General features: G+C 51.3%; 11 protein-coding genes across 11 annotated transcripts; 7 read left to right on the top strand and 4 right to left on the bottom strand.

Moving 5' to 3' along the window:
• Window positions 1–495: 495 nt before the first annotated feature.
• On the top strand, window positions 496–2,692 carry HO173_000512 (uncharacterized protein; the record flags this gene model as incomplete). The annotated part of the gene is made up of 7 exons (XM_037302461.1): window positions 496–595; window positions 647–853; window positions 901–984; window positions 1,036–1,341; window positions 1,391–2,106; window positions 2,202–2,472; window positions 2,529–2,692. 7 exons carry the CDS (start codon window positions 496–498, stop codon window positions 2,690–2,692), a joined length of 1,848 nt encoding a protein of 615 aa, XP_037171040.1.
• Window positions 2,693–3,611: 919 nt separating this feature from the next.
• HO173_000513 (uncharacterized protein) lies at window positions 3,612–3,938 on the top strand (the record flags this gene model as incomplete). Its single annotated transcript, XM_037302462.1, has 1 exon — window positions 3,612–3,938. One exon carries the CDS (start codon window positions 3,612–3,614, stop codon window positions 3,936–3,938), a length of 327 nt encoding a protein of 108 aa, XP_037171041.1.
• Window positions 3,939–4,063: 125 nt separating this feature from the next.
• Window positions 4,064–4,405, top strand: HO173_000514 (uncharacterized protein; the record flags this gene model as incomplete). Its single annotated transcript, XM_037302463.1, has 1 exon — window positions 4,064–4,405. The coding sequence occupies one exon, from the start codon at window positions 4,064–4,066 to the stop codon at window positions 4,403–4,405; it is 342 nt and encodes a 113-aa protein (XP_037171042.1).
• A 522-nt stretch (window positions 4,406–4,927) lies between these two features.
• HO173_000515 (uncharacterized protein) lies at window positions 4,928–5,335 on the top strand (the record flags this gene model as incomplete). The annotated part of the gene is made up of 1 exon (XM_037302464.1): window positions 4,928–5,335. One exon carries the CDS (start codon window positions 4,928–4,930, stop codon window positions 5,333–5,335), a length of 408 nt encoding a protein of 135 aa, XP_037171043.1.
• Window positions 5,336–5,447: 112 nt separating this feature from the next.
• HO173_000516 (uncharacterized protein) lies at window positions 5,448–6,917 on the top strand (the record flags this gene model as incomplete). The annotated part of the gene is made up of 1 exon (XM_037302465.1): window positions 5,448–6,917. One exon carries the CDS (start codon window positions 5,448–5,450, stop codon window positions 6,915–6,917), a length of 1,470 nt encoding a protein of 489 aa, XP_037171044.1.
• A 724-nt stretch (window positions 6,918–7,641) lies between these two features.
• On the top strand, window positions 7,642–8,739 carry HO173_000517 (uncharacterized protein; the record flags this gene model as incomplete). The annotated part of the gene is made up of 1 exon (XM_037302466.1): window positions 7,642–8,739. One exon carries the CDS (start codon window positions 7,642–7,644, stop codon window positions 8,737–8,739), a length of 1,098 nt encoding a protein of 365 aa, XP_037171045.1.
• Window positions 8,740–9,886: 1,147 nt separating this feature from the next.
• Window positions 9,887–11,045, top strand: HO173_000518 (uncharacterized protein; the record flags this gene model as incomplete). Its single annotated transcript, XM_037302467.1, has 3 exons — window positions 9,887–10,057; window positions 10,111–10,795; window positions 10,894–11,045. 3 exons carry the CDS (start codon window positions 9,887–9,889, stop codon window positions 11,043–11,045), a joined length of 1,008 nt encoding a protein of 335 aa, XP_037171046.1.
• A 724-nt stretch (window positions 11,046–11,769) lies between these two features.
• HO173_000519 (uncharacterized protein) lies at window positions 11,770–13,588 on the bottom strand (the record flags this gene model as incomplete). The annotated part of the gene is made up of 5 exons (XM_037302468.1): window positions 11,770–12,139; window positions 12,198–12,730; window positions 12,777–12,994; window positions 13,053–13,229; window positions 13,351–13,588. The coding sequence occupies 5 exons, from the start codon at window positions 13,586–13,588 to the stop codon at window positions 11,770–11,772; spliced, it is 1,536 nt and encodes a 511-aa protein (XP_037171047.1).
• Window positions 13,589–14,863: 1,275 nt separating this feature from the next.
• Window positions 14,864–15,131, bottom strand: HO173_000520 (uncharacterized protein; the record flags this gene model as incomplete). The annotated part of the gene is made up of 2 exons (XM_037302469.1): window positions 14,864–15,081; window positions 15,128–15,131. 2 exons carry the CDS (start codon window positions 15,129–15,131, stop codon window positions 14,864–14,866), a joined length of 222 nt encoding a protein of 73 aa, XP_037171048.1.
• Window positions 15,132–15,248: 117 nt separating this feature from the next.
• HO173_000521 (uncharacterized protein) lies at window positions 15,249–17,570 on the bottom strand (the record flags this gene model as incomplete). The annotated part of the gene is made up of 1 exon (XM_037302470.1): window positions 15,249–17,570. One exon carries the CDS (start codon window positions 17,568–17,570, stop codon window positions 15,249–15,251), a length of 2,322 nt encoding a protein of 773 aa, XP_037171049.1.
• A 449-nt stretch (window positions 17,571–18,019) lies between these two features.
• Window positions 18,020–18,286, bottom strand: HO173_000522 (uncharacterized protein; the record flags this gene model as incomplete). The annotated part of the gene is made up of 1 exon (XM_037302471.1): window positions 18,020–18,286. One exon carries the CDS (start codon window positions 18,284–18,286, stop codon window positions 18,020–18,022), a length of 267 nt encoding a protein of 88 aa, XP_037171050.1.
• Window positions 18,287–18,493: the final 207 nt, after the last annotated feature.

Raw genomic sequence — 18,493 nt, forward strand, 5'->3', positions numbered from 1 at the left:
TTATAGTTGTTCGGACTTCAACCTGTTCCCGGTAAGCATTAAACGACTGGGACCCCTTTTTCTCTCTTCCAGTGACCATAATCAACAAAGCACTTGGCACAATTCTTCCAACACATCACCACCAACAACACTTCCTACCTTCGAACACCGCTTTCTTTCAGCCCCGCTGGCCTTCAGCCTTACGTTGTCTTAGTATCCCGCACCTTCCCTTTTCTCTTGCAGCTTTCACAGCTTTCTCCACACACAACCTTCCCACCGCTATTCTCCACAGACACCACTCAAACATTTTTGAACTTCAAGAGGCTTATGTTCATCGCCCTTGACCTCTAAAGAGATAAAACCCTATTCAAACAGTTGATTTGGACATTCACACCTCCTACATCCTAAGACAAATTCCTAACAACGCAAAGAGAATTCTTGCAATCTCCACCAGAGGCATATAGCACTGACATCTTGTATTGTCAGTATCTCACACTACTCGAACAATAAGCCGTGATGACGCCAAAGGAGCAGTCCTTGTACGGTCAGATGCCTGTCGAATACGCGGCTGGGGAAAAGGAGGAAACCTACCTGCAGATGATGAACGATCTCGCTGGTAAGTAGTGGAGACCCCGACTAGTGCAAACTAAGAAGTAACATTGGGTAGAGGAGGAATGCAGTGTAGGTCCTCAGCAGTCCCAGCATTCGCACACAAAAGGCATTTCTGGCAATCAGAACCAGAAGAAGGGGGTTACGAAGGCTCAAGGATCCAACAAGGAGAAGAAGCCAAAGCACAAGGTGAAACGCCAGACGCGCTTTGAAAACGGCCGACTCGAATTTCTTCAAGACCCTGACGCACTGGTTCAGCAATGGGGTAAGTTATTCTTCCATGATGTATGCCGCCGGTCTAACAAGATTTAGAGCCCGCTGTCCGCATGGATGATTGCAGACGTGAGCTGATAGATCAGCAAAATCGTCTCGCGGCCCAACTAGGGATGAGCTATCGTAAATCACCGCACAATTCCACTCTGTCAGAGCCCAGCTAACGGTTATTAGGTGATCCAGATCCGGTAGGCACAGGAAAAGATGACGAGACCGCTTTCAAGATCGAGCACGCAGACTGGGACTCAGATCGCGCGCATCTTCCAGGGATCTGCTGGCGTTATAACGAAGACGAGGATAACAATCCCCGGCCTAGCGATAACCCGGGGTACATGCGGTTCAAAGGCATGATCGTTCTTGATTCAAATGACAGCCCTGTCAAGGATTGGCCTCAGCTTCCCGTAACGCTCTCCTCGAAGATTCGAGGATACAGACTCGAGATAATGTCCAGGGAGAATCCCCATCTTGAGTATAAAGATTGTAAGCGTGCTGTTGCTTCAGGTGATCCTCCTATGCTGACGATGGATAGTCATAGCTCGCATGCCGAGTGTGATTGAAAAGACCAAGAAAGACAAGGACACGGGAGAGACCGAGGTGGTAATCGAAGCGCCAGATCCTAACGTGGTGTGCAACATGCGCATGTTGCGGTTCCGAAGAGACAAGGGCCTGCTTAGCTGGACCGAAAAGGGTAATACTAAGGTCATCGGAGAAGGCTTGGAAAAGCTTTTTGGGGATAGATTGATTAACAATTCGATGCAATCTTTCGGAAGAGATCTGACGCCACAAGAGCAGATGGAGATCAGAAAAGGAAAGAATGCACAGTTTCCAAAGCAAAACGCAGCTGGTGGCTCCCCAACTCAGGTAGCGACTAAGAAGAGAAAGACCAGGGGTGATACAAAGACCTTAAAGCGACAGAGCAAGGCCTTGATTCCAGAAGCCCCACGACAAAAGCGTCCCCGTGAAGACGACGAAGATCTCGACTCCTCTGACGATCAGAATCTGGGACAAGCCACGGCAGCTTCATACCGCAAGCGACGTCGTAATGCTAGAGGGGAAGTATCCAAGCCTACGCTAAACCTCGACCCCGACCAGGCTCTATCGGCGGCGGGAATAGCGCCGAAAATTATCGAAGTTGGATCAAACCCAAGGCCGCCTGCTTCAAACCATCTTTCCGACGGGTCCTACGGTGATGAAAGCGATGAGCATCTCTTGGAGACCAAGACCAAGACGATGGAGAGTACGAGAGTAGGACAAAACGCCGTCCAATTCGTCCTCTGCCGGCTAGGCGTGCTAGTGGAGGAGCCAAAAAGGTTCCTCACTTCGATTCTGCCCAAACACAGGAGCAAGATTACGACCCTCGTGGGGATATTGGCTCCCAAGAAGACGCAACAGACGAGAAAGTAGACGATGACATGACTGACGTTGACGATCTGGCGGATGACCTCAACAGGGGAAAAGCTCACGGATCCGTTGAAGACCTAGTGGAGGAAGATGTCGAAGAGGATGTCACGCCCGTCATACGCCAAGAGACGGACTTGGAGCGGCATCGGAGACTGACGAGGGAGTTTCTAGGGGAAGAGGACGACTTCTTTTTCAAAACCGGATCGAGTCGTCTGTGGAGTGCTCCACTCTTTTTCCCTTCCCATCATACGGAGTGATCCGTGCAGGATTTTGGACTGGGGGAGGCCCCATTGACCAATATGAACGTAGCTACGGATCCCAATTCCAGGAGATCTTCACGACGTTCAACGATTGGTGGGGCGATCATTCTGACGAGCCATCACCGGGCCTCACTGGGGCGATGCATTTCGGAGCATTGATCTATGACTAAGACCATCCGCAAAAGGCGCCGCTGTACTATGGGGTTTTGAGCACGGGTATGATGTACCGCGTTGAGATAGCGGGCAGGTTCACGGTATGCCAGGACTGCTGCACGAAATGCGGCTTTTGTGGGATGTGAAAACACAGGCTGGTTGAGGTGGATGCATACTGAATAGAAGGACATGAATTCTGAGGATTTGTGAGGCTTGAGCAGGGTTGTCTTGAGGGTTTCGGGTTCTGCTCCAGAGAGTTCGCGACATGGGGTTCTATTTTGCAGCGTTTCCAAAAGGTTTAGTTCAGATATAGGGTAGGCCTTTTGACAGTGGAGGAAGTTTAGGCAAGGGTTTGATTCAGGAGATCAGGGTCAGATATGGGACATTTACAATAACGAACAGATCGAACACTCGGTACCGCGAGGTGGAAGAATATTCTCTTTGATGCCGAGTAGTGAGTCGAGTCGCTGGTTGTACTAGTACAGTGTTCGGCAATGGATCTGATGTAGCACTTTAGAAATCACGAAGAGCGCCCTTGGTGTGTGGTAGGGCCCATTGGTCGATGGGAAATTTCTTGGTGAGTGTGCCATAACAACACTCATACCTCCAACACAACAAATCTTCTGACACCACATTTTGAAATTTAGCAACTTTTTTTAAACATATATATTGCGAATATTTTGCATCTTCAGTCTTATTGCTCTGTCACACACCACATCGTGATGGCGTTCAGCAACCAATCTCGTCACTACCACATAGCTGGCGAATTTTCAGGTGCTGAGAGAGACGAGTTCGGCTACACCAAAGACGACTATGTGCGGATGATGGATGATGTCGCCAGTAAGTACGTCAGACTTCTGGTTATTGTTGACAGCAGTATAACAAAGTATAGTCGCCATCGTTGATGGACATGATGAGGCTCTCTCAACACCTCAAATGGGGCGCAAAGACCGTCAACCCAGTACCAGCTATGATGTCCCAGCATCAGCAGGTCCGTCATCGAAGGTCCGTCAAACAAGACAGCCGCACTACTGGGCTGGGGAGCAAGCAGTCACAGCGGAAGAAACTTCAGCAGCCAAGGTGGCACTACCAGGTTTCACCCATACCATCGTCACCAGCAACATGTTCCGCCAAATGCATTTGGTGGTTCTGGAGATACATACCCGACTCCTCCGATTGCATGGCACAACGGTTCGAATGCTCCCAGCCAGAATGTATACCAAGACTCCCGGTCCAGTGCATTTGGTAATTATGGAGGTGTAATTCCGAATACTCCATCTTCACAACACAACGTCTCGGACTTTGCAGGTCAAAGATCGCAACAAGATAGTGTTGGGCTACAGACACTCCCTCCTTCCTGGAACCAAGGCCAACTTTCTGGTCCAGCAATGCAAATCGCTCAGCCATTACAGATGAATGCCCGCCCATCTAGACACAGATTGCAGGCTCGCCCTAGTCCCAGAGAGGGCAGACATGGTGCAGTGCCGGCAGTGGACGACAACGTTGAGGATGGAGAAGATTTATCAGAGGGAGAAGAGGACAGAGAGGCTGGCGAGGAGCAAGAGTCAAACAGGGTCAAAGGAACAAAGAAGTCCAAAATGTCACCGACGGCCAAGACGAGAGTCCGTAGAGGGCTAACTCGCATCAACGCCGATGGCGAGCTCGAGTGGCTCGCGGCAAATGACAGAGATGGAAGTAGGATCTCCTCCGTCCATTTCCAAGTTTGCTAAACTGACCAATCATAGTTATAGCGGTGAGGCACGATGACATCAGACCCCAGCTGATAGCCATTGCAGAGGCCGAGAGAGTTGCACTTGGGGTCCAAAATGGTACGTCCCAACACAGCCACAACTGTGAGACCTTGACTGACCATCACAGAACACCCAGACGAACCAGGACCTGGTAAATATAATGTGACTTCGTTCTACCGCAAGCACGTCCAATGGGGCCCTGATAGAGATGACCGCCCAGATATCGACTTCGCTTGGGAAGAAGATAGGGAGAAGAATCCCAGGCCCAATTGCCCGGGTTATATGTATTGGGAGGAGAACGGGAAAAAGTATGTTGTTCTCGATCCTCATGACAATCCCGTAAAGGATTGGGACATTCCTTCCACGATTGCCTCGAATATCCCAGGATACAAATTAGAGGCCATGCGGCGGGAAAACATGAGTCTAGGGCATAAAGATTGTAAGTAATACAGGTACTGGTATGATCTCCCCTGCGCTAACCTATCGTCAGTTTGGGCTCGTATGCCGAGTCAGATCAACGTCGGCACCGAAGGTCAACCGATTTGGGAAGAGCTTGGACTCCCCAACTCCATCGTCAACATGCCGATGGAGCGCTTCCGGTTCCATGCGGGGCTATGCAGCTGGACAGAGCGCACAAAGACCTTGGTGATCAAGGCGGGCCTTAAGAAGCTGTACGGGGATAATCTCCAAAACAACACTGTCAGGGCCTTCGGACGAGATCTTACTACTAAAGAGATCAACGAGATCAAAAAAGGCGACAACGCAGTATTTCCAATAGAAGGCGATGTTGTTCCAGCGACTCCAAAGGCCGCCAAGAAGTATAGGAGCAAAGGCGCAGCTAGGCCCACGAAGCTAAAGGGAAATGCCAAGGAGGATTCCCAAGTCTCGGAAGCGAAAGAACACCACTGATGATGAAGGACAGTCCTCGGAGGAAGAGGTTCAGACTCAGTTCAGATCCCACAAGCGAGCTCGCCACGGGAGGAAAGAGGATAGCGTTGCCGCCGAAATCGATGACCTTGTCATGTTCGAACAATCGCCAACCATCATCGACCAAGACAATGCTAGTCAACGATATTCACTCAGATCGACTCGACAAGATGCAAAGACCCCTAGAAGAATCGAAACAATCGAGGAATCTTCAAGCGAGAGCTCGGCCGACGAGGAATATCAAGACACTCCAACCCAACGCTATTCGCTTAGTCAAACTCGGAAAGTTGCGAAAGCTCGTGGGAACAGCCGGAAAGTCAAGGAATCTCTTTCGCGCGTGACCTCGGCCGAGGATGAAGATGAATACGTTCCTGCCCGACCCTCTTATCCACTCAAGTGGATTGAGACCAACGAAAAGCCTCGGAGAGAGAGCGACAGAGTCCGGGTAGCTTCACAGGAGAACTCGGTTGAGAGTGATGATGAAGAAATGCCGGCTGAAAGGTTCCCATTCAGACGGATCCCGCGGGCTGGGGAAGTTGGTGGCAAGAGCAAAGGACCTTCGTGGGTAAGCTCGACTGGGGAGAAAGATCAGAACAATGAGGTGAGGGATTATCGACACACAGCAGTGCCTGTGACCATCGATGGGAGGATTCATTACGCTACCTATGAAGGCCTCATCAGCAACGGGCCAGTACCCTACGTCGGCGGATCTGGTACTTCCCCTCAACCCCAGGCCCGGGAAGTTATTGGTGCCTCTTTGGCGCAGATCGAGTCGTATCCAGCGCAGCCTCACGCTTTCGATGTCATGATGAGCATGCCATTGCTTGATGAAAGTCACCTAGAAGAGGAAGATACGCCACTGCAAGCCCACAGGAAGCGGGTGAGGGACTTCCTTGGGGATGAGGAGGCAGAAGCCTATGCGCCTGCTTCGAAGCGTTTGCGTACGGAGCAGCCGGTCTTGCCGAATCCAGCATCAGCCACGCATGGAGCTACCAGCAACTTTCCAGCGCAAATTGTTCCACCGCCAATCATTCCACCACAAGCCGAGCAACCTAGTATGGCTTCTCCAGCTCCTCAAGCACAACCACCCCAAACACGAAAGCAGAAGCTTGAAGCCGAATGGGCACTGGTTTTCAAACAAATGTTCGTGGATCTTGGCTTTCCATCTGTAAATTACAGCGAGGTGCCTCCCTGGAATGAGGAGGAGGTCCAGAGCCTCGTCGACGCGTTACTTCCCACACGAGAGGTATACTTCGCATGGACCGGAGAGCCAGCCCCGAGAACAGATCCGCAACAGAGCTACCGTGCACAGTTCGACACGATATTTGGGGCATTCCAAGATTGGTGGAGAGCGCATCGTTCAAACGAACAATTGCCAATCCTGGCCGGCGTTATGCATTGGGGTCGGTCGGTGGATGACTGGGAGCTTCCAAGCAAGGACTCGATGTATTATGAGGCTTTCAAAAAGGGTCATCGAGCACCGCGCGGAGAGAATGGGCAAATCCTCGACCTACCAGACTGGCCAGGATCAAGGCTCGAGGACGCTTTGAGAGAGAGGTACTAAGGCGATGACCAATAAAAGCGAAATAAAGCGTGAGGATTTCGGATTCTGCTTCAGAATGTTTCAGGCAATGGATGCTGTCTTGCAATGTTTTCAAGGGCTCGTGACAGAAAGAATTGTGGCAGTCGACGACTTACGGACTGAGCTGGAAGTTTATGATCACTCTGCGTTTTCTTTACCGGATTTCCAAATATAGGGTATATCGAAGATTTTCAGCGCCTCATTGAAGGCGTTGCTGGCATCATCTTGGGGCGTTATAATAGCTTGTAGCATAGATCCTCCATTCAAGAATACCATCGAGCACCAACTCATCCAGTTTCTAGTAATGGCGGTCCAAATTTAATGTAATTTCGGAAAATATCACTTTTCTGTTCGCGAAGGATGGATTCGAGCCCAAATGGAGAAATACCTCTGACATTGCAAGGTCATGCCATCTGGAACCAACTGATGTTCTGCCACGTCAATGCCCTTGAGTGGCAAATGGACGAAGATCTACGTGGGGTGAAAAGTGTCAAATGTCAACACATCTGCCTTAGAATGTAGGGCTGATCGTAAACTCCAGTCCTTCTTGTCGACCTCAGTCCTTCAACTCAGTCACATCGTTCACTCACCCGCTTAGCACCATCCTGCATTCAATTCCTGTCATTCGCTACTTCGCAATCGTCTCCACCTTATCGCCATAACGCTGTGTTCAACTAGGCTTCGAAAACAGTTACGATCCTGTAACATGGCTGCGCGAGGCAGCATCCAACAAAACCCCTCGCAAGTGGCCGGAACCTTCCAACCTGCACCACCAGTCGCTTCAGGTGTCATACCTGGCCCATCTGCACCCTTACAAATGGGCCAGGCCGGTACCGTCCCTTGGGTTAATGTGATGTACGCATCAGACTCGCGCTGGGAAAATCCGAGCACCTGGGAAGAGGTTGATCTACTCCAGGAAGCATTGAAGCCATCCATTCGGAGCTTTACGCGCGTTACATCAAGATCACCTCCATCCGTCCCCGGCTCTCCATGGCAATCTTATGCGTCGCAGCTCGATATTCTTCAGCGCGAGTCGGATCGATTTTGGAGCGCAGATCGACGCCCTGGAGCTCCTCCAAAACTTGCTGGACTTGCTGCATGGAGAGGTGGGGTCTTGATGGTCCGCGAAGCAGGGTTCCATATCACAGAGGAGATGACAGAAGAGTTTATGCACGCAAAATTGCGCGGATACAGGCATCGCGGTGGGTCGCCAGGAGACAAGTTTATTGAGCAGACGCATAACCAGTTTCAGAATGTCCTTTTGGCAGCAGACGCCCGAAGAGGGAGGATCAGAGCACAAGCCGTGGAGAGAAGAGGGCAGCAAGGTGTCTCCGAGAACATCACGGCAATCCTCGATAATATTGTCGCACGAGATCCAGAGCGGTTCTTGGCATGGCTCTCGACCATGGGATATCTTTACTTCACGATGGAAGATCATAATCCTTACGCTTTTTCTTGGGAAGATTGGTGCTTTTGGAAAGCTCCAAGAAGCTTCGAGGTGTGCTGCAAGCAAGCTTCTGCTGTGAAGAGGCCGTTACTCGGCCCTGGAGCCATCGACAGAGCTAAATACGGGCCACGAGGTGACAGACCAACCATCACTCTTGCGGAAGCCAAGAAGGGTAACAAGAAAGCGTTGGATTTCCAAGACACTGCTGATGGGATTGAGGTCTCTCTGAAGGAGAAAGCCCAATACTACATCATTGGTGGTGAAGCAACGTCACGGGAAGCAGCAGCACACTATCATGCAATCCGAGGGGAAGATTTGTGGCTCTTTGAGCCAATGAACTCCGTGAAAGAGGCGTAGAATGACCTAAGTCGCCAAAGAGAAGCAGAGGTCGAGCCGAGCTTTCGTTGCTGGCGGTGATATGCATCAAGGGCTATCCTTGATCCTGATACTCATTGGCGAGGAGGTGGTGTCTCCTAAAACCTATCACGCGTCGCCCATCACCACCTGACACAACTCCTAGTGCCATATTTTGGGCCCCTAGGCATGAGGTTTTCGCACTCTGTGGTCTCTGGCATCCTGCGCGCTCTTCTTCCGATCCGTTAGAGACTTTTGGCCCTCAATATTCAGCCACGAGTTAGATCAGGAGCCTCAAGGTGTCGATAGATACCATCGCCCTTTTTCAACAAGAGTCCGGCCCGGTCAGAGAAGAAAGGTTGGGGTTGCCAAGGATGACTCAAAGACACGACGGACGATTTGGCGCTGGCAAGGGCTGACATACTCGTAGAGGAAAGTGGCAACAGTGTATGGATATACACTTAGATAAGAGAATTACTTATTGATCTTGGAAGGTGAAATGCATCACCTGCCATTGTCTACAGTGACGGAAGACAATGACAAAAAGCAGGCCTCAGCAAACCTTACTAGCGTTGATCTTACCAAACGCTAACCTTTTCGGGTCTAGATTGTTCCAAAATGGCTGACTCTTGAGTCTTGATTTTGAATGTAGTATTAGGAAACAGTGTCAGTAAAAGACAATCTCTCAAACACATGATGCAATGGCCGTTGAACCCTCATTTCCTACCTCTGTATCCTCCCTCCTCCTTCCCACCAACTCCCAAAGCTTCTCAAGTACCCTCTCCTCCCTGAAACGTACTACGCTCTCTACCACCAATCGCCTACACTCGATCCATCAGGACTCGCTTTTCATCCAGAATGTGGCTTCCAACTACAATTTTCCCATCGTTGCCAACGAGCGTTGCGGTAGTTGGTACGTTCCTCCGGAGCAAAAGGCCGGCAGCGCCTATTTCAAGAGCACGGATGGACATTGGGGACAATGGAGCTTTAGTACAAGACGCTTGAACGTGCAGGTACTCGATATAATAGGGAGATCAGGTGGGTGGGTAAGGATCACGATCTAGATACCATGACTGATAGGTCGTGGAAATGGTGGGCTGATCGGCGCTATAGATGCATTATAGTCGACTCTACACGAAGAGGTAAAAGCATGCCTGATGCATTGAGCAAGACTATACCCATCTGGTGTGCTGTGATCAATCGGTTACTATTCGGGGAGATGCATGAAAGTCACAAGCTGGGTACGCCGAAGGAGGTCGTGGGTGCATCAGAGCACGCCCAGATTGAGGCGCTTCTTTACGGGTTTGTTGATGATGTGAAGGTAAAAAAGGCTTGATACCCCAAACCATGGAAACTCCGAAGCTGACAGAACAGGATCTCGGCCTTGACCTATCCTCCCTACGCTCAGTCTTGAAGAAGCCACTCCGACCATCCTGGGTCACCCACGATTCGACGTCCACGCACGAAACCGGTCCCTCCACGCACTATCACACCATAATCTGCTGTACAGCATCCAGACGCGTGTTCGGCGCAGAAATGTCGGAGGATGGATACATTCAAGGAGCTGGAGACGACAGCGAAGGCTGGTCGAATGGTCTGACGCCAACCCTGTTCTGGAGGCATAGTGAACAACTTCTGGCAGCAGTCGAGGTAGACATGCCATGTCTAATTCAGGGTTTGACTACTACGCATCAGGACCATGGTGCCGCTAGTAGTGATGCTGTGAAGCTTGGCCTTACGAGACTTCACATTGGCACTCTGTCGAGCGCTGCGCAAGCTGAGCAATATGATGGTATTGTCATCTGCGGTGACGCTACGCCCTCCATGCCAGACCAAAAGGCCAAAGACGAAACAGGAAAGAGAACCCTAGATCTACTGTGTGGTAATGGGAAGCTAGGCAGTCGAGCTCTTCGCTCTCAATTACCTCGCATCCCTCCATTTATTGCCAGTCTTCCGGACTATGGCTCACCACCAAAGATTCTGTTCGTGTGTCCCACGGGAAAGGATCTGTCTGTTGGTACTGCGCTGACGGTGCTTTGCCTGTTCTTTGACAATAAATGTAAGTTGCGCTGATGCTCTTTACTCCGCCTTTTCCGTGCACAACCTCTATAGCTTTCCCCACACCTATTAGCTAACCCTTTTTCTTCTTTCTTGAAGATCGTTTCAGCCGCCATGCGACTAGTACGTCAATCGATAAGGCCCTCATTCGCCGACGTCTCGCCCTTATCACAACAGCAAAGCCTGATACCAACCCCTCGCGCTCGACCCTACAGAGTGTGCATTCCTTCCTGATGCCTAGGCTTGACTGATGGTCACCCCCGCTGGTCTCGTTCATGAGAAGGACCGACGGCCCCAACCACTATGGTTAAGCAGACATTACCAGGTATTTCCCGCTGTCAGCGCTTATCAAAGACAAGGGTGCGAGTATGGTTTGGAGTTAGATGGAGAACCACCTGGCGAGAAGTACCGTATTCAGATACGGCGGTGCTGCAACTGTTCAAACAACGACGATAAATGGTTTATGCAGAGCGCCAATGTGGCTTCGCGAAATTCAGGCAATGCACGTATGGAGGGGAACAACCCTGATGGATACAAAGTCAACGAGGAAAGGCAGAGCCAAATTGTTTGCAAGAAGGGCAATAATCCTAAAGAAATCGCAGTCCTTTGTCTCAATGCATGCCTAGGATGACGACTATCGAGGGTTCGCTCACGGATGCAAGATCATCCTTTTGCTTCGATGGTATCTCGATAATGATGAATATGGGATTTGAGCCTGCCTTCTACGGCTTCTGGGGGGACTCGAGGGAAATGGAATTTGACAGCTATATAGTGTATCATGCCAACCCTCGAAGAGCATAAGCCGCCTACTTTACAATCCCAGTGGCTCGATTATGGTATTGCCCTCCACATAAGTTCATCTCCGGGGTTGATAACGCGAGTTGGCTCCTAACGAGAGCTGGTATTTTATGGGTGTTTTATAGGGGAAGACTTAGGGACGATCTTTCGTGTAGAACCTATACATCGACGTGAATGCTACATGACCCGCAGCTCATCTTCCTCCTTCTTCCAATCCTTCTCACCAGTAGCTTCTCGTTCGACATCATCATCGACAGCCTTACCCTCAATTGTCACCGAGGCCCCTTCCTCACCTTCGTACACCTCATCCGGCAAGACCGCTCGCGGGATCATCGTCTCTGTCGGCGGGAAGACTGTCGAAAGGACCACATATACCAGCGACGTGATGACGAAACCAAGAATCCACGCGAACGTATATGGTCTTTTTCCCACGCCAACAGTGACGGAGGGATTGATGCTGTTGATGAAGCCTGGTAAATTGGGGGCTACACCCACGATGAAAGCTGAGATGGCGCGCCAGTTGATGCCGTAGGTGTAACGGTATATGCTGTCGCAAACAGTGAGCAGGCGCTTCGCTACGAAGGCGTCAGGAGTATTGGGCATACCCTTCAGGATGATACAAAGCAACGACATCGTACTTCATCTGGTGAACCCACCAGAAATCCCATACCAAGATTGAGGCAATCGGCCCCAAGAAGACGCTATAAGCCGACATGAAGTTCAAAAAGCCGCTCGCGGTCGCCAGGATCTTCCAGGGTACCATGACCCACGCTACCAGGGCACATATCAGCTGTCCGCGCCGAATGTTGATGTACGAAGGGAATAACGCGGCCAGGTCGTTGGCCGCTGACAGACTATTCGCTGAGATGTTGACACCCAATGCAGCAAGGGAGAAGGCAAAAGCGGCGAAGAATTGACAGGCTCGATTCGGCCAATTAGCAATGAGGGTAGCGGGATTCCAATCCAGTGAGCCATAATGTGCCTCTCCGGCAGAAGTACATGCGATGCCGATGAACGCGATGAACGTGAACACAATCGGCAGCATCGGAACGTATAGCCACTGCCACTTAACGCTAGCCTTGCTGTATCGAGAGAAGTCGGGCATGTTCACCGACAGGGTGCTATAATTCCCAATGACCTGATCTCGTTAGTATTGCTCTCGGACCTGAACGCTCGGGGCATACCGAGGTAAGGGAAGAGAGCCAGGCGTAAGAGTACGCGGACCCTCCCACGGTGGCCTTCGCGGAGGAAGAGAGCAGTGGTCCGCCAGTGCCGCCTGTGGAGCGGAATGCCCAGATGAGCATGGCGATGAAGCAGATCGGGACGAGGATGGATTTGGTGATGAAGAGATAGCGGAGGTTGTTGGGATGCATGTAGAGAAAGGGGATCTGGGCGAGCCAGACTGACGGCGCGTTTGTCAGCTCGCCGCCATCCACGGGCATGCTGCCAGCGGTACTCACACAAGAAGAACGACACCATCTGCGCCGTCGTAATGCCCTGGTCCGCGGGGATGTGGTTCGGTAGCCTGCCAAAGCCGGGCCAGATCGCCGTGATCATCACTTGCACCACATCACCGCCATTGACCGTCTGGATCGCAAACCAGAACATCGCCAGTATCACCCTCGATATAATAGCCACTAGCACACTTCATCAGCACATCCATTTCTTCTTCCCCCCCTCCCCACGCCTTCTTTATCCATCCCTCCCCCCTCCCAACCACGATGACGATGATGATGATGATGATGATGACATCCATACCATAACTCCCCCAAAACCCCCACCCGGCCCTCGCCAGCACGGGGAACGGCGCGTGGTACAGCACCCCCGTCGCCCCGTTCAGGCTGATGACCACGCTGACGAGCAGGAACCCCGTCGCCACGATCCCGAGCGCGTCCCGGTACGACAGCCCCCCGCGAGGATCGAGGCCGCGAACTCCCACGTCGCCGCGTTGAAGGCGTCGGAGAACCAGTAGGCGATGAGGGCGTAGACGGTCCATTTCCGGTCCCGGCGGCGGATGGGGTCGAGGTCTGGGGGGTCCGTCAGGGAGGGTTGGGGGGCGGGGGGGGGGGGGGGGTACCTTTGTTGCTCCACCTGCTCGCTCCGACGGCGCCGGAGAAGGCGGAGGGGACTTGCGAGACGTGCAGGGAGGGCAGGTGGGGTTTCGGAAGGAGAGGCATGCTTGACGCTGCGCTGCCGGCTCTTGCTGGCTCGGTTGCAGTGGAGGAATGGGGTTTCTACATACTACGATGAACGGACATGGCGACGGGGTAGGGAGATGTATCTCTATCAGCAGCTTACGGTCGAGTTTGCTTTATCGAGACCGGAGTCTGAGCGCTTATCGTCTTGCATATCTTATCGACCATGATCATGCTAGTGTACATGTAAGTACTTTACTCAATCGTGCGGGCGTGGCCCCACCGCCTTACTCGCTACGCTCATACCTTATCGCGGTAGCCGGGCAGATATCGCCTGTTTGTGCAGCTGCCTTTTTGGGTTAGGGGAGGGAGGGGAGCCCTAAGGTAGGGCTAGGTGGGTGGGTGGGCTTGTTTGATAGGGGATGGAGGGGTGTGTGTGGGAATGGGGGGGACAGAAAAGGGATACAGGAATGGCCGATTACTTCTCAGCTCCCATCGGCTCTAGGTAAATACTTACCCTTCGATATACTTGACCGTGGGTTTATGGCTCAGGGCTTTTGATTAGGTAGCTGATGCGGTGGTTTGTGTTTTTCTCGGGTGAGTGGTTGGTTGTAATCGTTAATCATACATGGTTTCACCCCGGATGCCATTCCCTGGCAGATGTAATCTTTCGTTCCACAACAATTTCATAAAAAACTTGAAACCCAGATCTGGAAAAATAGACCCGGAAGCGTAGAATACGATCTCTAGAACATCAAGAAGTCTTCAAATCGAAGTGGTATTGATAATGTTGTATAATAATCGACTTGTCATACAACTTTGGTGAGATGCAGACTGTTTGGGGGTCGGACTTATCGGACATTGCATCTGCTGGGGAATTGCATCTGGGGGTGAAACCAAGTATCATGAGAGGAAGAGACTTTTGGGCCCCGATGCTGAATGTCATGTCAATCTCTGTGCGTGTCGCGCGTCGAGGTAGTTGAATGCGAGCTTGATTCTCACTTTACCAACTCGACACTCTACTTAAGCTTCGAAGGTGTACAGATATCGGCGGGAGCCCAAAGTATCTAACAGACTATGCGCTGCCGCAAGCACTTTGTGAGGACGATGCATGTATTCGGCCGGGAGAGTGTGCCCTAGATTCCTTTTCCACTTCCATTGCCTATCATTTCTTTATTGATCCATTCCCAGATCTTCGTAAATTGATCTTCGCCGATTGGCTTCACGTCCCGCATCACAGGAGCTACTTTCTTCGTTTCAATCATCTCGAACGTCACCTCCGCCGTTTGCTCCCCTTGCTTGGCAGCGTCATCATTGCAGTATGCCTCTTTCCACAAAGCGAGGAGTTTGCGTGCTGGGTGCTTGGCCGCTTCGCCGGTCAGGTTGTCGAGTTGAGAGACCCATGTGGACGGTGAGACGCTGTCGAAAGCTGGGGAGATCTTTTGCAGCCAGAGTAGGAGATCTGCCCATGTGTTTTGGGTGGCGGGGTTGAGGAGGTGGTAGACTGGGATGTCGGAGCTGTCAGCACTCTTGAGTGTCTGTGTTCCAGCTAGCGCGACATTTAGGACTGCTTCTGCGGCTACGTCGACGGGCAACCAGCTTAATCGCTCTCCTTTTAATAGGGGTAAGCTTCCTGTAAGTTTTACGCTGCTGAGCATCAGAGGCCATGCTTCTGTAACGTTCCAGATCCCGCTTTCTGTATCGCCGCAGAGCTGACCTAAGCCGTAAGACTGTTACGCAATGTTTCAGTCGCGTGTGGAGATGCGCTTGCTCGCATATCGATTCCGCGACCCATTTCGAGCGGGAGTAGCCTAGTGGCGAAGCGGACAAGGGGTCATGGGAGATGCGTTCGGCGATCGGTGAGTTACAATGTGGTCCAAGCACGCTGGCTGTGGATGAGCAGAAGACGAAGCGCGGGAGGTTTGTCTTTCCAGATGCAAGGGCGAAGTTGATGAGGTTGCGAAGACCGGCGATATGATCTTTTACAAAGCTGGAGAGGCGCGTGCTGAAGTTTACAGCCCATGCTGCATGGATGACAAGAGTGGTCCGTGTAGCGAGGTCTTTGTAGGTGGAGGAAGGTAGCCCGAGTGCTGGGTCGGAGAGCTTGCATGGGTGGCATGTGATTTTCGATGATGTAGAATCCAGTGGGGCTTTGTTGCGCGCTAGGAGCGATTTGGAGATTCGTTCGTTGGCAGCTATGGGAGATGCAGCCCGAAGGAGGCAGTGGATCTCGGAGACCTGAGAGGAGGATCGGAGGAGGGCGAGGATGTGGGCTCCGAGTGCGCCGGTAGCTCCAGTGAGGATTACGACTTCGCTGGAGGTGGCGGTATTGGTTGGAGTTGAATGTGCGGGGACTACAGAGATTAGAGACTCATTGTTAAAGCTGCTGTACTCTTGTACTAGATCTCGCATCATTTGGGTCTCGTCTTCTGTCTCCATCTTCTGTCCTTTGCGTATGTTGATGAGGTATTTGGAGAGTTTCTCGATGGTGCCGCAGTCGTAGACCACGTTAAGTGGTAGCTGGGCGGTAAAGGATGGGACGATTTCGCTATGTAGCAATGCCCTAATTTGCATACAATGTACAGAGTCCACGCCGAGGGAGAACAGGTCACCTTCTGCTGGGATGGGACTGAAAGTGTCTAGAACGTGCTGGATGACTTGTAATACAGCGGTGGGCACCTCGTCGTCTGCCACTTCGTCCTTGGTCGACGAGAGGAAACCATTCGCAGATGCATCGGGACCGCTACTGTAGGCTCGTGCGATCTCTGACACGTACCTTTTCTCGGCTTGGCCGCGCATGATGGTACCCTTGCTACTCTTCTCGAGGGCAGGAGCATCATTGGGCATCACCGTCAGCATTGACTTGGAAAGCCTAGTATGACCTTGGCTTTCTGCGTTCAGTCTTTCTATAGACGGCCAGAGAGCCTCGAGCAGCTCGTCATTCGTCATTTCAGCTGACTTGATAGCTCGGAACAATAACGCGCCAGGGATTTGTTGGCCATTGCCAAATATCAGCACATCACTCAATAGTGGAGACGTAGAAATTGCATCTTCAAGTGGTGCAGGGTCAAATTTCTTCCCGGTGATCAAAGTCAGTTGTGAATCTGCTCGAGAATGGTACTTCCATGCTTTTGGAATTGTAGGGTGCGGTTCAAAAAGATCCGCTGTTGCGTAAGAGCCATCGTCCCCATTTCGTTTCGCCATGTGAGGCCAGGATGGAAGAATGACCAATTCTGCTAAGCCGTCTTCTTGCGTCTTGAATTTCAGGTACGGTGATGCGTTGCTTCGTAGATATTGCCATTCTTTGTCGGCTGTATAGTCACGATGCGAAGACAAGAGAAAACCACACTCTGCACTGCCAAATCGAGAGACTAGATTTACCCCCTTCTGGACGAGATCATCACCTACAGCCTGAGGCAGTGCAGCACCACCAACTCCCACGAGCCCCATCTGCCTCAACGTATACAGCCCTTTATCTTCCGCCGCCAGCATTTGCAAGACATATGGGACGGAAGAGAAGTACTTGACTTCTGGCGTCTGATGAGTTTCTGCAGACTTTCGAGCACAGCCCAGGGACTTCAGAGCGTTGGAGGCAGTAATTGGTACGTCTGCACCTGGAAAAAGCCAAATCATTGCACCACTGGTCCATGCTCGAAAGCAGTCCGCCACGCCTCCGTGGTAGAGGGGTGTCGTTGTAAATGTTGCCTTGTCATGACCGCTATGGAAGGTAGGAAGCACTCCAACGGCAGCACGATGAGTCTGAGGGATCGGTTTGGGTAGCCCAGTAGAAGTGCCAGATGTGTGGTGGAGATACGCAACGTCGAACTCCGATACCGGCGACATGGGAAACGAAGCACTAGGCACGGTGATTTCTTTTCCGTCTTCTATCTTCGGCAAAGGTATTAATTTTAGGGATATATTCATATTTGTTTGGTACGCTGCTTTCGCGAGGTCTTCGTACACACAATCATAGACCAAGGTCGAAATATTACACTCCTTGCACAGATGCACTATGGCAGGAGGTTGGCACTGCGGTCTAAAGTCTTGATTCTCGTATCAGTAGACTCACTAAGATGATAATTCGTCGACGTACGCAATCAAAAGAACCGAATATCCTAGCCTCATCAGAGCCAGCCATCCGATGAGGAAGTCTATTGAGCTTGGGCAAAGAAAAGCTACCGATCCATGAGACGGGACTGGTCGGCGTGGCGACAGCAGGCCGTGTTCGAGCAGTCTATGTCCCAGTGTTATTGAAAACTGTTGTAAATTTCGGAAAGCTGATGTCAAATTTATTAGCCTCTCGTTCCCCGGTAATGAATCTCCAATATCCATTTACTATAGACCTTGTAGTTCCATTCTCTGTCAGTCCCTCTGTCTTTGGGAGGGATCGGGAAGCCAACTGCTGGGCTCGTCGGATGTTCTCGTGCTTGATGATCAATGAATTCATTGACCGTCCTGAATGAATGCGGCTTGTCCGCAATTAAGGCCGCCGCTTGACCTAAGGTGCAGACAAAGTAGTTGAGGTCAATGGGCTCTCCTGGTAACTGTGCGTTTGCCATGGTTTTCATCATACGGAGAAATGGCTCAATATATGGGGAAATGGACGAGTCTTTTGACAGGTTGGAGAGAAAAAAGGCTTTCAGCGTTTGCCCATCATTAAGGCTTTACTTTATGTCATACATCATGACCTGGCAGAGCAGCCTTAGAAGTTCGGTTTTGCCTGTTTGTGAAACAATTGTACCTCGCAAGCAGCATCATTCAGGCAC

The sequence above is a fragment of the Letharia columbiana genome (assembly GCF_014066305.1).
Source record: "Letharia columbiana isolate WasteWater2 chromosome Unknown Sc0000000_s0, whole genome shotgun sequence".
In the NCBI taxonomy this organism is placed as follows: Eukaryota; Fungi; Ascomycota; class Lecanoromycetes; order Lecanorales; family Parmeliaceae; genus Letharia; species Letharia columbiana.